The sequence below is a fragment of the Vipera berus genome (assembly GCF_964194415.1).
Source record: "Vipera berus genome assembly, chromosome: 7".
In the NCBI taxonomy this organism is placed as follows: Eukaryota; Metazoa; Chordata; class Lepidosauria; order Squamata; family Viperidae; genus Vipera; species Vipera berus.
In genome coordinates, this window is record NC_138209.1 from 60,092,408 (window position 1) to 60,109,643 (window position 17,236).

At 45.3% G+C, this 17,236-nt stretch overlaps 1 protein-coding gene across 1 annotated transcript in view; it reads right to left on the reverse strand.

Moving 5' to 3' along the window:
* LOC308671033 (gamma-aminobutyric acid receptor subunit alpha-2) overlaps window positions 1-17,236 on the reverse strand; it is a gene marked incomplete at its 3' end in the record, with an annotated part of 263,575 nt that overhangs the window by 49,576 nt on the left and 196,763 nt on the right. The window contains exon 6 of the mRNA XM_081332970.1: window positions 12,306-12,388. Coding sequence (XP_081189096.1) covers window positions 12,306-12,388 — 83 coding nt within the window. The remainder of the gene's footprint in view (window positions 1-12,305; window positions 12,389-17,236) is intronic.

Consider the following 17,236-nt stretch of genomic DNA (forward strand, 5'->3'; position numbering starts at 1 on the left):
CCCAGCCGTCCTCTCAGTCTGGCTGAGGAGGGGTGGACAGAGCAAGGAGTCCCGGGCCATGCCTACCCCAACTGGTCTCTCACACCAGTGGGGCGGTTGATAACCAATCCAAGACCGTACTCCCACCACGGTCAGGTCCCAGGCCCAAGCTGGACTGTCAATGGGGAGGACTTGATTCCAGCCGGGCATTAAAATGGCCATAATACCTGCCTGCCAGCACAGGAAGTAAGCCAGGCCACGGCCGATCTTCGGGCCGCCAGCCACTGCCACCATTCGGGGGGCCAAAAACATCTTCTCCCACAAGCGCCCGCCCGCTAGTCCAAACAATGTTACAGCGGCGAGCAAAAGGCATTCCTGGCAGTAGTTCAATAGTTCAGGCATCCCCCAACAAGTCCACCGCGGCAGGGCAAAAACCGAGGCCGATGTCTGGGCCAAAAAGCCACCGCTGTCATCCGGAAGGAGAGGGAGGGCTCCGCGCCACTGAAAACGGCGCCTGCCAGCTGACAAAAGTCCCAGCTCCCAATCGAGTTTCCAGCTGGTCAAATCATCGCTGCCGCCCCTCCGTACAAGCGGGGCATATCCATGGCAAGAAGACAGATGAAGGATGCCTGCAGCAGTACAGCATTGCTCTCCAGGTCAGTAGGCCAGCGCCATCCGAAGCGCCGGTATCCGAAGGGGGAGGGGGACTCAGCGCCACCAAAAACAGTGCCCAGCAGATGTCTCTGCATCCACACACCCCCGGAATCACCCCACCATACCGTGCCACGGCTGGGCCTCCCTAAACTGACCCAAAATATCAATTGGAAGACAAACTCTGCATCAAGTGGGAGTTTGAACAGGTTCCTAATCAACCTAGTTGATAACTTTGTCATCCCAAAGGTAGAGGAGAGAACTAGAAGAAGGATTTCATAGATGAAAATCTTAATGAGGAAAACAAGTCAAAAACTTGGGAAACTCTAAAAAATATGATTATAAAAGCCAGTCCAGCACAATATCACTGAAAAAGTAAAACAAGATGTAATATATTGGCCATAATTGTTTTAAATCACTTGCTTAATATCTGATCACTTGCTTAATGTCTGACCTAGATTTCTCTGTTACGTAATGGTTGCTGTTACTGAAAGCCAGACTTGCTGTCTCCAGGCTGATAATTAGGTTTGGGGCAGGAAACTGTTACTTTATTGGTCACTGCCTAGAAGCTAACCATATAAATAGCTGTGCAGCAGCCATTAGGGCTTGCTTCTGTTCTGAGTTAATAAATTTGTTTGCTGTCTCAACACTTTGTCTTGCTTAATGCCTAAAGAACTGAAGATATAACAGTGGCGACAAAGGTGGGATGTGCTGCTTCATCACAAGAGTCTGAAGTCACTAGGGGGTGAGGCCAGCACAAAGCCTGGCAGGGACAGCATTCCCCCCCTCAGTCTGCCAGCAAGACACGCTGGAGACCACTGCACCCTAAGGATCCATTCTAGGGCCTATGCAGAAGCCAGCACCACAAGACAATATGAGCAACAAGAAATGCAAGCAACTCACCATGGCGAAAGTGTGGAAACTCAAAGAGTTCAACATCACACACCCAGAGAGATGGGCGTCCTACAAAGAGTTCAACATCACACACCCAGAGAGATGGGCGTCCTACATTTCCCGAATTACCTCTGCACCAACCAGGTCAGCGAAGATGGGCTGAAGGCCGCGACCCTCCTCTGTGTGTGAGGCCCAGCCACCTTTGACATTCCTGAGAACCTGGTCACACTGACGCTGCCCAAGTCCGTCACCTACGCAGACTTGAAGAAAAAGCTCTGAGACCACTTTGAGCTCAAATTATCTATCATAGCATGGAGGCACACTTTTGAACAGCAGGAGCAATAGCCCAATGAGACGGCCACAGAATTCATTGCCGCTCTTCATCAAGCATCCCAACTCTGCAATTTCATGGATTTGGAGGAGAGACTAAGAGATCGCTTAGTCTGTGGACTCTGGAACCGAGAGCTCCAACAAAAACTGTACACTAAGGAGACTCTCTCGCTACAAGAGGCCTTGAAGGAGATCATGGAGGACAAAGCTGCCGGAGGGGCCATTAAAGCACTGAGGCCCTCCAAAAGCACTTCAAGCACCAAATCTGTCCACCACGAGGTCGACAAGCTACAGAAGCACCAGGAGAAAGGACTGCGGCCAGCTGAGAAGGCAGTTCTGTTCCTTAGATGCATGAGCTGCGGAGGCCATCATCAACACACAGAATGCCAATTCTGAACAGCAACGTGCCAGGCATGTGGCAAAGCAGGCCACATTGCCACCATCTGCTGAGGTTTCCAGAGGGACCATCCACAGGAAGACTCAGCCAGGAGCGGTACCGGGCCCTGGGGCAACACCAGGTAGGGTTTTGCTCCATCCGGAGGAGCGTGTTCCGCACTGGTGCCCACCGCCCACTTAAACAGAAGCTTCAACATCAGGTCAAGCTTCAGGGAGTTCCATGCAAAATGGAACTGGACACAGGCTCAGCCATGTCCATCATCTCCATAGGAACCTTCTGGCACATATGCAACCGCAGCAATAGAGGGAATCAAACTTTGGCCATCTGATCTTCTGCTCACAGACTTCCAAAACTCCAGAGTGGCGGTCAAGGGTGAAACCACACTTTTGGTGAATTTCAAGGGGTTTGCAGGCCCACTAGATGTTGTAGTAGTGGAAGGCCAATGTACAAGACTCATAGGGCTTGATTGGTTTGATGCATAGGGTATCCAAGTAACCGGGATTCACCGAACACAGGCGGTAGACTTGTCTTCAGTCTGCCAAGAGTTCGCGGATGTTTTCAGTTCAAGCCTAGGAGAGTACAAGTGCCCTCTGATAGCCTTCAAGCTTGTTCCCCTAGTAATGCCAATACGGGTCAAGCCTCATCGAGTGCCTTTCACTTTAAAACCCAAAATCGACACAGAGCTGGACAAGCTGGTCAGTCAGGGGGTATTCCAGCCCATAGACAGTGGGGTGTGGGAGACCCCCATAGTAACACCACTTAAGGCCAATGGAGAAGTAGGCATATGTGCTGACTATAAGTACACCATTAACCGGGCACTTCAATAGCACGCATACCCAGTGCCAATTGTCAGCCATATTTTGGCATCATTGCAAGGTGGCCGCGTGTTCACCAAATTAGATTTGGCACAGGCCTACCAACAGTTGCAGGTGGACAAGGCCACAGCAGCTGCCCAAATCATTGTCACCCATCAGGGGGCCTTCAAGGTCAAGTGCCTACAGTTTGGGATGAGTGTAGCCCCAGGGATTTTCCAGCGAGTAATGGAGTGCATGCTCAAGGGAATTACAGGGGTCCGCCTCTACTTTGATGATGTACTCATTGCCAGGGAATCTATAGAGGTTCTGGCTGAGCGGCTTAGAGCCATCCTTCAGCGGTTCCAAACAGTGGGGCTTAAATTGAAAAAAGAAAAGTGCAAGATTGGAGTAGAGTGAACTGAGTTCCTTGGTTCTGTATCGATGCCAACAGCATTCATCCAGCAGATTCAAAGCTGAAAGTGATTCAGCAGGCCCCAAGCCCTAGGTCCAAGGGTGGCCTTCAAGCCTTCTTGGGCCTTCTTAATTTTTAACATGCATTCCTCCCACATAAGGCCACAGTGGCAGAGCCGTTAGACTGGCTCTTAGACAAAAAGGCTCAGTGGCAGTGGACCACTGTCCACGAAAGAAGTTTCCAGGCAGTCAAATCGCTGTTGTCCTCGAACTCAGTGCTTACTCATTTTAACGAAAAGCTGCTAGTCTGCATCGCATGTGATGCATCCCCATATGGGGTTGGGGCAGTGTTGAGCCATTTTTCAGCTGATGGGAAACAGTCTCCTATCGCCTATTATTCGAGGACCCTGTCATCTGCAGAGCGCAATTACATGCAGATTGACAAGGAGGCCTTGGCCATTGTGGTCGGGGTTATAAAGTTCTATGACTATTTGTATGGCCATCATTTCACGGTCTTTATGGACCACAAGCCACTTCTAGGGTTGTTCATTATGAACAGGCAGACACCTCAGATTCTGTCCCCTCGAATGCTGAGGTGGTCTATATTCCTTTCTGCCTACAGTTACAGGCTGATTCATAAACCGGGCAAAGAAATGGGCTATGCAGACAGCCTTAGCAGATTGTCCCTGCCACACATGGAGCCAGATCCGGCTCCAGCTACACACATCCTAGCCATACAGGATTTGCCAGAGTCTCTACTCCATGCTGGAGATGTAGCTGCTGAGACAGCAGCTGACAAAATGCTTAGCCATGTGTTAACTTGGGTACACACAGGATGGTTGGACAAATGTCCAGGGCCAGAATTTCAGAGTTTCTTCATGAGGAAAGATGAGCTTTCAGCTCATGAAGGGTGCATTCTTTGGGGAAGTAGAGTCATAGTCCCCAGCTCCTTAAGGCCCAGAGTTCTTGAGTCTCTGCATGAAGGCCATCCGGGAATAGTCCAGATGAAGGCACTGGCGAGGAGCTACCTTTGGACCCAAAGCTATTGAGTCCCAAGTACATGGTTGCTACATGTACCAACAATCCAGACTGGAGATGCCACAGGCCCCTGTCCACTGATGGGAGGACACTCACACACCATGGTCAAGGATCCACATTGACTTTGTTGGGCCCTTTCAGGGACAGCTGTTTTTAATAGTGGTCGACAGCCACTCTAAATGGTTAGAGGTTGTACCAATTCTCACTATGACTACTGCCAGGACCATCCAAGAACTGCGCAGAATATTTGCAACACATGGGCTTCCAGACATCTTAGTCTCAGACAATGGGGCTCAGTTCACCAATTCAGAATTCCAGGCCTTCCTCAGGGCAAATCTCATAAGGCTGCCATGTTGGCTTCCTTTAACCCATCATCGAACGGTCAAGCAGAACGCATGGTCCGCACAACCAAGGAAACCCTGAAATGGATTGTCACAGGAGATTGGCACCACAGACTGGCCAATTTTCTACTCTGCCAGCGCACAACACCCTGCACTTTGGAAAATGCTCTTCCAACTCTGTTATTCTTGTTTACTTCAGTATAGACAAAGAAGTCCCATTAATTTTTCTAAATGAATGCATGTCTTCAATGTAAGATATATGCCACATATCAAAAAGCAAATTTAGGTTAGTGAAACAAGGAGGAAAAGGTACATGGTTAGGCTTCTTTTAAACATAAATGTTTGTGATGAACATGTAATTCTATTTATTCTCTCTGCAAAATCATCCAATTCCTCTATTTCACTTTTGTACTCCCCCCCCTATAGATTTTGTTGTAGGAATATCTGGAATCTTCATCGCCTCTTCATGAGCTCCCTCAAGCAAGCCCATTAGAGTCAGAAAACATGGACAGTTGCTTGTTTGCAGAAATTTTGTTTTCTGGCTGAGATGCTAGGAGTGTACTAGCTTTAAAATATTCCAGAAAGCATGGGCATCCATGCAAGGGAGAGGAAGGGACAAGGGGAAACAAATGATGAAATTCCTGTTATTACATAATGATGTAAATTCTGTGACTTTCATCCAAATAATTGTGTAACTGTTTGCATATTGTCATCATTTTGATGTTATCGCAATTTCTTGTTGATACTGCTGCCCAAGAGGACAAAGCTTCAGAGCACAAAGAACAAGAAAAATGTATACCAAGAAGATTTTTCAGGCTACAATTTGGAACCCACAACTACTTTGAAAATATTTTCTCATGATCAATCACACTTCTTCAGCTGAAATGAGAGCTAGAAATTGACAAGGTCAGAAGAAAAGTTGGTGAGACTAGGCCCGCTTGTTACAATAACCATGCAGAGATGCTGTTTGCTTTTCCCACCAAGAAACAAGATTTATCAATCTGTTACAATGCATAGTTGGGAAAAAGCAAATATCTCATTTGAACATTCAATTTTTTATGAATATGTGGGCTGAATATTACAATTTACAATAGTGTTTTCTTCACTTTTACTGCCTTTTCTATCTGCAGTAAAATCAGGATTCATCATCTTTAAATCTCTCCTTGCATATCTTTAAATCTTCACCTGTGTGAAGCCTACCAATTTAGGTATCAGAACAAACTAGATAATTTAATATCCATATTGGTTACTACTTGAATAAAATATGTATGTTTCTGAAAGAAAACCTCTGTTGTGGTAAATAAAGCGTTCTATTTCCAAAACCTCTGCTTATCAACATATGCTCATGTTACCCAATGAATCAGTTTCTTTTATGCAATTGAAAAATAAAAAAATGAATTATTTTATCTTGTTACAGTTTCTTTTTGTATAATACTGAATTTTGGTTCTCGCCTATTGTTAGTTGCTTAAAATGTATTTCAGTAAAAGCGAGTGACAAACATAAAAACAACATATTTGTACCTTGAAAAAAGATGTCAAAGTGTTCATGTTTTTCCAAGGCACAAATATGTAGTTTTAAGTTTTCCTTGAGATGGGCAGGGCTTTTTTTCTCATATAACGCTCAGAACGGGTTCCGGAACCTTTTTTTTTGCACAAAAAACAAACAAACAAACAACCCAGCTCCCTTATTGGTTTTCCTAAGCCTATTGCAGGGCTAGCAATCTTGGCTCTTTTTTATGACTCATGGACTTCAACTCCCAGAAATCCTGAGCCAGCCATACTGAGGGGAAAGGGAGTGGTTTCCAAGCTGAGCCATGCTGGCTCAGGAATTCTGGGAGTTGACGTCCTTGAGTCATAAAAGAGCCTGCACTAGAGGAGGACATTAAAATTATTTACAGGATTACTTCTTTAGGAACTAAACTTTTAGAATCTAAAACAGCTAATTCAGAAAAGCCAACAGGAAAGAACCTCACATTTTTCATCTGCTTCTGTCTTTTGGAAGGTAAAATTAGATAACAAAATAATCTATTTCTTATGTTAACATCTCTGCAATGAAATCAAAGGTAACAGGAAAGAAATGAGAAACATTTTTCTCAATGTAATATGTCTAATTTAGCTGATTCTAGAAAAAATAGTATCTTTTGTACACTCTTGAAAACTATTTTGAATCTAAACAATTCTTAAGAATGAAATATTCTTAATTTAGACTTTACTTTTACTGTTTGGACTGTCATGTGTTTTGAAAAATAGATTATTTAGAATCTAGTTATGTTGCACTTAGTCTTTAAATAATTAACCTAGTATTTACATAACAATATATGATGTTTTCCCTGGTGAGCTTAACATCAATAACAACATTTATTAAAAAGGCTAAAACAATTTCTGGGGGTATTATCTGTATAGTAAAATTTTGGACAAGCAGTGATCATGTTACATATGTGCATAAGTGTAGTCAGTAGCATATGCCTTTTTAAAAATATCAAACATGCAAAAAAAACAAAAATAAGTCCAAAATATCTGTATTACATCCAGAAATGCCAACTTTGCAACCAATATTTCTCATCCATAACTATGGCACCCTAAGGATACCTGCATACATGCAAATGTTTCTCTGGGATCAGTAACGCAACAGGGATTGCTTTTTCCTTCCAGTAACATATACCTAAAACCAGTTTATTGCATTTGGCAATTGTACTAAAAAAAAATCTCATTCATTTAATTTGAAATCAAGTGAAAAATTGATTTAAATTATTTTATTAAAACAAATTAATGGCAATTCTTTTATAAAAAGTTGCCTCAAAGAAAATGAGTTCGACATGCCTGCTCTAGATAGTTGAATGCTCCAAAATAAATTCTAGACCAGGCATGTACATGCAGCCTACCAAGCACCCTTGGACAGAACACAAACTTTTTTTTAAGTAATAAAATCACCACCACTGCCCTGAAAGTCATGTTGCCTAGTGCCTCCATGGCTTACCATGACCATAAGCTCCAACACTGTAGATGCTCCTCTAATCACCAAATCATTGATTAGCCCACCAGCATTCCTTTGCAGACCACAAAGATTTTTAATTTATCAGTGTGGGCCTTTCCTTTCTACAAGATAATAATAATAATAATAATAATAATAATAATAATAATAATAATAATAATAATAATAATAATAATAATAATAATAATAATAATAATAATAATAATAATAATAAGAAGAAGAAGAAGAAGAAGAAGAAGAAGAAGAAGAAGAAGAAGAAGAAGAAGAAGAAGAAGAAGAAGAAGAAGAAGAAGAAGAAGTTGGAAGGGACCTTGGAGGTCATCTAGTCCAACCCCCTGCTCAGGTAGGAAACCCTATACCATTTCAGACAAATGGCTGGCCAGTCTCTTCTTAAAAACTTCCAGTGTTGGAGCATTCACCACTTCTGGAGGCAGGTTGTTCCACTGGTTAGTTGTTCTAACTGTCAGGAAATTTCTCCTTAGTTCTAGGTTGCTTCTCTCCTTGACTAGTTTCCATCCGTTGCTTCTTGTCCTGTTTTCAGGTGCTTTGGAGAATAGCTTGACTCCCTCTTCTTTGTGGCAGCCCCTGAGATATTGGAACACTGCTATCATGTCACCCCTCACCCTTCTCTTCATTAAACTACACATACCCAATTCCAGCAACGGTTCCCTATATGTTTTAGCCTCCAGTCCCCCAATCATCTTTGTTGCTCTTCTCTGTACTCTTTCTAGAGTCTCGACATCTTTTTTACATCGTGGTGACCAAAACTGGATTCAATATTCCAGGTGTAGCCTTACCAAGGCATTGTAAAGTGGTATTAGTACTTCACTTGATCTTGATTCTATCCCTCTGTTAATGCAGCCTAGCACTGTGTTGGCTTTTTTGGCAGCTGCAGCACACAGCTGGCTCATATTTAAGTGATTGTCCACTAGGACTCCGAGATCTCTCTCACAGTTACTACTATTGAGCAAGGTACCACCTATACTATATACCTGTGCATTTGATTTTTCCTGCCTAAATGTAGACCCTTACTTTTTTCACAATTGAATTTCATTTTGTTAGATAGTGCCCAGGGTTCGAGTCTGTACAGATCCTCCTGTATCTTAAGCCTATCTTCTGGAGTATTGGCTATTCCTGCCAGCTTGGTGTTGTCTGCAAATTTGATGAGTTCCCCATCTATCCCCTCATCCAAATCGTTGATGAAGATGTTGAAGAACTACACAGACCTCTTCTAGATTTTCCTCTTGCCTTTCCGAGTTAACTCCTTGGTCTGTCATTGAGCAAGAATTGACTTTGTAGGGAAGCATATTATCATTTGATGTATATTTAACATATGTTCTACCTTTATTTTCCAATTATATTTATTTATTTATTTATTTATTTATTTATTTATTTATTTATTTATTTATTTATTTATTTATTTATTTATTTATTTATTTATTTATTTGATTTATATACCGCCCTTCTCTCGAAGGACTCAGGGCGGTGAACAGGGCAATAAATATCAAAAATACAAGATACAAAAGTTAAAAAAATAATAATAATTGTGCCTGATGCAATAAATTAATTAAAATCAATATTAAAACCCCAAACCCATCAGACCAGGCCGGCTTGTTCGAATAAATAAGTTTTTAGATCACGGTGGAAGGAGCGAAGGTCGGGAGCCATCCGGAGCTCAACCGGTAAGCGGTTCCAAAGGTCTGGCGCGCCCACAGAGAACACCCTCCCCTTGGGGGTCACCAGTCGACATTCTCTGACCGGTGGCACCCTGAGGAGGCCCTCTCTGTGGGAGTGCACTGGACGAAGGGAGGTTGACGCCGGCAGCAGGTGCTCCTGTAGGTAATCAGGACCCATGCCATGTAGGGCTTTATAGGTCATCACCAGCACCTTGAATCTCACCCAGAGGGCAACTGGAAGCCAATGCAGCTCACGGAGCAGAGGTGTAACATGGGAGTATCGGGAGACCTGCAAAACAACTCGCGCGGCTGCATTCTGCACCAGCTGAAGCCTCCGAGTGGTCCTCAAGGGCAGCCCCATGTAGAGAGCATTGCAGTAGTCTAAACAAGAGGTCACAAGCGCATGAGTGACTGTACGCAAGGCATCCCGGTCCAGATAGGGCCGCAACTGGCGCACTAGACGAACCTGGGCGAAGGCCCCCCTAGTCACAGCTCCTATATGATCTTCTAAGGAGAGCTGTGAATCTAGGAGGACATCCAAGTTGCGAGCCCTATCTACGGGGGGTAATAACTCACCCCCCATAGTAAGAGGTGGAATAATCTGAATTTCCCGAGATGCCGGCACACACAGCCACTCAGTCTTGTCAGGGTTGAGCCGAAGCCTGTTCCTCCCCATCCAGACCCGGACCGCCTCCAGGCAACGGGACATCACGTCGAGGGCATCACTTGGGTGGTTTGGGGTCGAAATGAAAAGCTGGGTATCATCAGCATATTGATGATACCCAACTCCAAAACCACGAATGATCTCACCCAGAGGCTTCATATAGATGTTGAACAGGAGAGGCGAGAGGACCGACCCCTGAGGAACTCCACAAACGAGAGGCCTCGAGGTCGACCTCTGCCCCCCTGCCAACACCGACTGCGAACGTCCCAGAACGTAGGAGGAGAACTACTGAAAAACAGTGCCTCCCACTTCCAACCCCCTGAGACGCTGCAGCAAGATACCATGGTCGATGGTATCAAAAGCCACTGAGAGGTCTAATAGGACTAGGACAGAGGAACAACCCCTGTCCCGAGCCCACCAGAGATAATTCACCAGAGCGACCAATGCCGTCTCCGTGCTGTGCCCGGGCCTGAAACCCGATTGGTACGGGTCCAGATAATCAGCTTCCTCCAGGAACAAAGAAAGTGAAGGTTGGAGACCGGACAAAAGTTGTTTAATACAGCTGGGTCCAGGGCAGGCTTCTTAAGGAGGGGTCTCACCACCGCCTCCTTCAAGGCGGCGGGAAAACTACCCTGACTCAAGGAAGCAGTTATCACTGCCTGGAGCCAGCCTCGTGTCCCATCCCGAGCCGCATAAACCAGCCAGGAGGGGCACGGGTCCAATAAACACGTCCTGGAGCTCAGCTTCCCCATGATCCTGTCTACATCCTCCAGAGTCACAGGATCAAACTCCTCCCAGATAACATCAACAAGACTGCCCATAATATTTGTATGCAATCCACATGGCGAGGTTTGGGGAAACGTATAATAGAAAAATATATTTTTAAAATCATAAGATTAAAACATCGCCTGGTGCGCCTCCGCTGCCTGCATTGCACAGCTCCGCCATATAGAGTGGGCTCTGCTGCTCCCACAGCACCAGCCGCGCCGGCTCCGGCCCCAGGGAGGGGAGCCCGTCGCCAACACCCTTTGCACCTGTGACTGCAGCAGCACTGCCCCCCACCCCCCCGCCTCCTGCACCCGCCAAGATGAGAGTTCTGGCACCTTTATTTTTTAGGAAAAAAAGCACTGGAGATGGGACATATGTTTGGCCCACCAAAATGAACTCTAAATCACCAAAACTACTGACAGTACAATCATCAACAAGATTGTTTAGAAGAATGAGTCTTATTTTTCAGATTAACGCAAAACAGGATTGCATTTTAGGAAGTTTTGACCTTCTAGGCCTCAGATTTGATATACCCTTAGAGTTGTATATAATTATTTTATACAGATTTTTACTTTCAATTCTATTCACTGATTATACCAATTAAGATAATTAATTTTAATATGAAAAGAAACTTAAGTGTGTTCAGATGAATGTAATTTTATATACATATATTCTTCAATATGTTAGAACATTCTGTTCCATGTTACAACAGATCTATAGTTATACTTATCTTAAGCAACTCTGTCAAATTCCTAAAATATCAATAGCAATTTAAAGCTATCCATTACATACAGTGCCTACAGGAAAGAAACATGGTGGAAAGTTTGTGATGACCATAAATTGTTCTGTAATACAAGACACTAATATGTTCAGACATTCACACTCTGAATATAATACAAGTAGTACTGAAGTTAAAACCATTTGTTCAGTGACTGTTCAAAAGTTATAGCAGCATTGAATAAATGGTACTTATGCTCAGACCCTGAAGTTATTATGGCTATTATTATAGCTACCCTCATATTCACATTTTGTTATGGGAACCAGCAATGTGTCCTTGGGTTGGAGTACTGTTCCACAGGAACCGACGATGCTCAGATGCAATTCCCCCCATCCCTGCATTCCATCCCACCTCCTCTCTTTTCTTTGTCAAGCTGCGAGTGAAGCAGAATATAGGTGAAAGTGCAAATCAGTCTTGATAGTATACTTTTATTTATTTCTTTTTCTTCCATGTTTATTATTCCCCAAGAATCATTCCAGACCTTGATAGGTTCTCATTTAGAACCTATCACTCTTTTATTCTTTATTTGTCTATATGAAAAAATATAATATATTTATCATATAGGGGCTGAACTTTTAGTAATCTTACTTACAGCTGCCAAATTTCAATGGGCACGAATGAGCATCCATAGGAAAATCTTCCAAGTGCATTGGACATTCAGCCTGGACTGTAAGCCTATAAGGGAAAATGCCAATTTATGGTTATCTTCTGCTAAGAGATGATGAAAATCAATTTCTCAAAAATTAATTGAATCAACACAGAGATCACATATTAAATTAAATATAAATTTAATGCAGTTTGCTTATTTATGTTATAGGTTCCTTCAATGGACAGTTTTATGATGTCAAAACTTTAGAAATATTTTATTCACAATTATTAGGAAAGACCAACTGAATTAACATATAAATTATAAAGCTATCCAGGGTCGAGAACTACCTCCACGCCAATCAAGTCGCCGAGGGTGGCCTGAAGGCCGCTACGCTCCTGTGTGTTTGCGGCCCAGCCACGTTTGACATCGCAGAGAACTTGTTCGCGCCGATGCCATTGGAGTCCGTAATGTTCACGGACTTGAAGAAACAGCTCGGCGACCATTTCCAGCCCAAGCTGTCAGTAATCGCTTGGCACCACACATTCGAACAGAGGGTTCAACAGCAGGGTGAAACAGCATCCGAATTCATCACGGCATTGAGGCAGGCCGCACACCTGTGCCAGTTCTCTGACATAGAGGAGAGGCTCCAGGACCAACTTGTCTGCGGCCTCTGGAATCGAGAGTTGCAAAAAAAGCTCTTCGCCAAAGTTACTCTGTCACTTCCAGATGCACTGAAGGAAATCATGGCGGACGAAGCCACCAATGGGGCTGTACAAGCCATGCGGCCTGCCAAAACAGCACAGCACGAGGAGCCTGTCCACCATGAGGACGCCGAACATGCTGAAGACTCCAACGACAACACAGAAGTTGACAAGCTCCAAAGGCACGACGACCAACAACGTTGCAGTGACAAGCAACAAGTAATGCCTTACAAGGCAGATCCCTTCCTTAGGTGTCCAGGGTGTGGTGGCTGCCACCAACGTTTGGACTGTAGGTTCCGGACAGCCACCTGCCGGGAAGACTGGTCACATCATGTCCGTCTGCAGAGGTCGCCAGAGGGACCGGCAATCGAATCGCCAGTCGGACATTCCGATCAGGAGACAGTTTAGCGTAGGGTTTTTCTCCAGTCGCAGAAGCATTTGCCGCACGGGAGCTCACTGCCCCATTAAGCCGAAATTTCAACTTCAGGTTGAGCTGCAAGGGGTCCCTTGCAAGATGGAGCTGGACACAGGCTCAGCTGTGTCCATTATATCACTTGAAACATTTAACTTTGTCTGCAATCGCAGCAAGAGATGGGCCAAGCTCAGGCCATCCGACATTATACTGACCAACTTCCAGAATGCCAGAGTCACAGTCAAGGGCGAGGCCATACTGGCTGTCAAATTTAAGGGGTTTTCGGGGCACCTGGACATTGTTGTAGTATGGGGTAAGTGAACGAGCCTGATCGGGCTCGATTGGTTTGATGCATTAGACATCCAGGTAACCGGTATCAACCGGATGCAAGTCACGAGTTTAGCGACAGTTTGCGAGGAGTTTGCACATGTGTTTGATTCAGGTCTAGGGAATTACACGAGTCCACCAATAACATTTAAACTAGATCCTACTGTAATGCTGGTCAGGATTAAACCTTGTAGAGTGCCATTTGCTCTTAAACACAAGATAGATGCTGAGTTAGATAAACTCGTAGAACAAGGGGTACTACAGCCTGTAGATGGGGGTGAATGGGAAACCCCAATAGTCACATCACTAAAACCCAATGGAGAGGTCAGAATTTGCACTGATTACAAGTGCACAATTAATTGTGCACTCAAATAGCACGCATACCTTGTGCCAGTAGTGAGCCACATCCTGGCATCACTGCAAGGGGGTACAGTTTTTGCAAAGTTAGATTTGGCTCAGGCCTACCAACAGCTTCCTGTGGACGAGGCCACAGCCACGGCACAGACTATTGTAACCCACAGGGAGGCTTTTAAAGTAAAATGCCTGCAATTCGGGGTTAGCGTAGCCCCCTGGCATTTTTCAAGGCATCATGGAGCGCATGCTCAAGGGCATTCTGGGGGTTTGCCCCTATTTTGATGATGTGCTCATTGCTGGTGAGTCCACTGAGATGCTTGCAAGGAGGCTCAGAGCCGTGCTTCAACGGCTTCGCAAAGCGGGCCTTAAACTTAAGAAAAACAAGTGTATCATTGGAGTCCCTTCAACTGAATTCTTGGGTTTTTGTATCGATGCCGATGGCATCCACCTTGCTGAGTCAAAATTGAAAGCTATCCAGATGGCTCCCAGACCCAAAACAAAAGGAGAGCTTCAGGCATTCCTAGGTCTCCTAAATTTTTACCATGTGTTCCTTCCTAACAAGGCTGCAGTGGCAGAGCCATTACACCAAGCTCTTGGATAAAAGTACTGCTTGGAAATGGACCAATGTTCATGAAAGCAGCTTTAAGGCATTGAAGGCCCTACTGTCCACCAGTTCTACAATCGCCCAATTTAAAGAGTCGATGCCAGTGTGCTTTGCGTGTGACGCATCCCCGTACAGGGTGGGGGCTGTTTTAAGCCACTTGGAGAGCGATGGTACTCAAGTCCCAATTGCTTTCTATTCCAGGACACTGTCCTCTGCAGAGTGTAATTACGCACAAATTGATAAAGAGGCCATAGTAGCTGGAGTAAAAAAAAAATCCATGACTAGTTGTATGGCAGGGACTTCATGGCCTTCACAGACCAAAAACCACTATTGAGGTTATTCACTACAGACAGACAGACACTCCACATCTTATCCCTTAGGATGTTAAGATGGTCCATCTTTTTATTGACCTACAGTTTCAGGCTAATTCACAAACCCAGCAAAGAAATGGGCCATGCAGATGGCCTCAGCAGGCTTCCACTGCCTCAAATCTAGCCAGATCCAGCCCCAGTGGCCCATGTTTTGTCTATTTAGGACTTGCTGGAGTTTCCCCTCCACACTGGGGATATAGCTGCAGAAAGTGCTGCAGACAAGACTCTAAGTAGAGTGCTATCCTGGGTTCACATGTGGTGGCTGGAAAACAGTCCTGGACCTGAGTTCCAGAGCTACTTCACACGTAGACACGAGCTATCAGCTCACAAGTGTTGTATTCTATCGGGGAACAGGGTCATTGTCCCCACTTCATTAAGGGACAGGGTATTGCAATCGCTTCATGAAGGTCATCCAGGTATTGTTCAGATAAAAGCATTGGCATGAAGCTATTTATGGTGGCCAGGATTAGATAAAGTTATTGAAGCTCAAGTATACAGGTGTTACACATGTCAGCAGTCTAGGCCTGAAATGCCACATGCTCCTGTCCATAGATGGGAGGAGACACACACTCCCTGGTCGAGGATTCATATCGACTTCGCTGGGCCCTTTCAGGGACAGCTATTTTTTATAGTGGTTGACAGCCACTCTAAATGGCTGTAAGTCAGACATGTCAAACACAAGGCCCGGGGGCCGGATCCGGCCTGCAACGTGGTTTCATGTGGCTTGTGAAGCCATCCTGGAAACAGTGAGGGAATGGCCCCCACAATGGCCCCTGCTGCCTTGGCCCTGGCCCAGAGACCGTCCTTCTGCCAGAGACCCTCAGATCTGTCCCACTCCTGCCCAGGCTCCCATAGGCACCCTTGATGCAAACAATGTAGAGCTGGCCATGCCCACCCAGTAGGCCATATGCACTCTAGCCACGCCCACCCAATAGGCCACGCCCACCCTGGCCATACCCACCTGGCCCCCTGAGGGCAACCGCAATGCTGATGCGGCCCTCAATGAAATTGAGTTTGACACCCCTGCTGTAAGTTATTCCAATCATGAATATGACTACTGCTAGGACCATCCAGGTGCTTAGGAAACTCTTTACAATGCACGGGCTGCCGGACATTGTAGTATTCTATAATGGGGCCCAATTCACAGCGGCAGAATTTCAGGCCTTCTTGAGGACTAACCTCATTAGGCACTCAACATCGGCTCCATTTCATCTGTCTAGTAATGGGCAAGCTGAACAAATGGTGCACACTACAAAGGAGTCACTGAAGCACATAGTGATTGGGGATTGGCACCACAGACTGGCTGATTTTTTGCTCTGTCAACATACCACGCCGTGCATGGCAACTGGCAAAAGCCCAGCAGAGTTGCACTGAGGAAGGTGACTAATCATGAAACTGGACAGGTTGCACCCAGACTGGGTGGTAGCAGATGCCTCTCACCCAAGACCTCCGAGGGGGTTGCAAGTGGGTGGGGGAATGTGGGCCCGGAACTTGTGGGTGCCAGGCAAAATCACTAAAATATCAGGCCTCTTTCATACAAAGTGGCCCTAGATGGTGGGCGAGTTGTTCGCCGCCATATTGATCAGCTGAGGAAGCAGTTTCCAGAACGGCCACAAAGTGAGGACTTTGACCTGGGTCCAATCCACGGACCTCAAACCGGCAGCCAGGCTGAACAATTCACATGCTCTGAGGACCCTAGCAGTCAGAGCAATGGGGAGGTGGTCATAGAGGGGCAAAGCCCAGGAGTGCAACATGGGTCCCCTGATGGGGAAAGTCAACCTGAACATTACAGCCGCTGTGCTAACTCTGCACAAACAATGGACTCTGGGGTGGGCCGACCTGAATAGCCAGCCAGAGAAATTTGAGTCAGCCAGACTCTATGGGACTCAAGGACCCTTGTTTACCCTGCCCGGTGGGCAATCCACAAGGGTTCACAAACCTCCTGCGTATTTACAGGATTTTGTCCTAAAATAATTGTGTTGTAATGTTGTGTTGTCACTGAAATTGCTGGTAGTCAGGAAAGCCTCTGTATTAGTGAAATGTGAAACAATGCTGTACTCATGCATACTACTATTTGTATTTTGTAAACTCTGTAATTGCTGTACTTATTTCTTTTGTTGCTATAATGTGTGTACATTCTAGGGGGGAGGGGTGTAATGTATTGG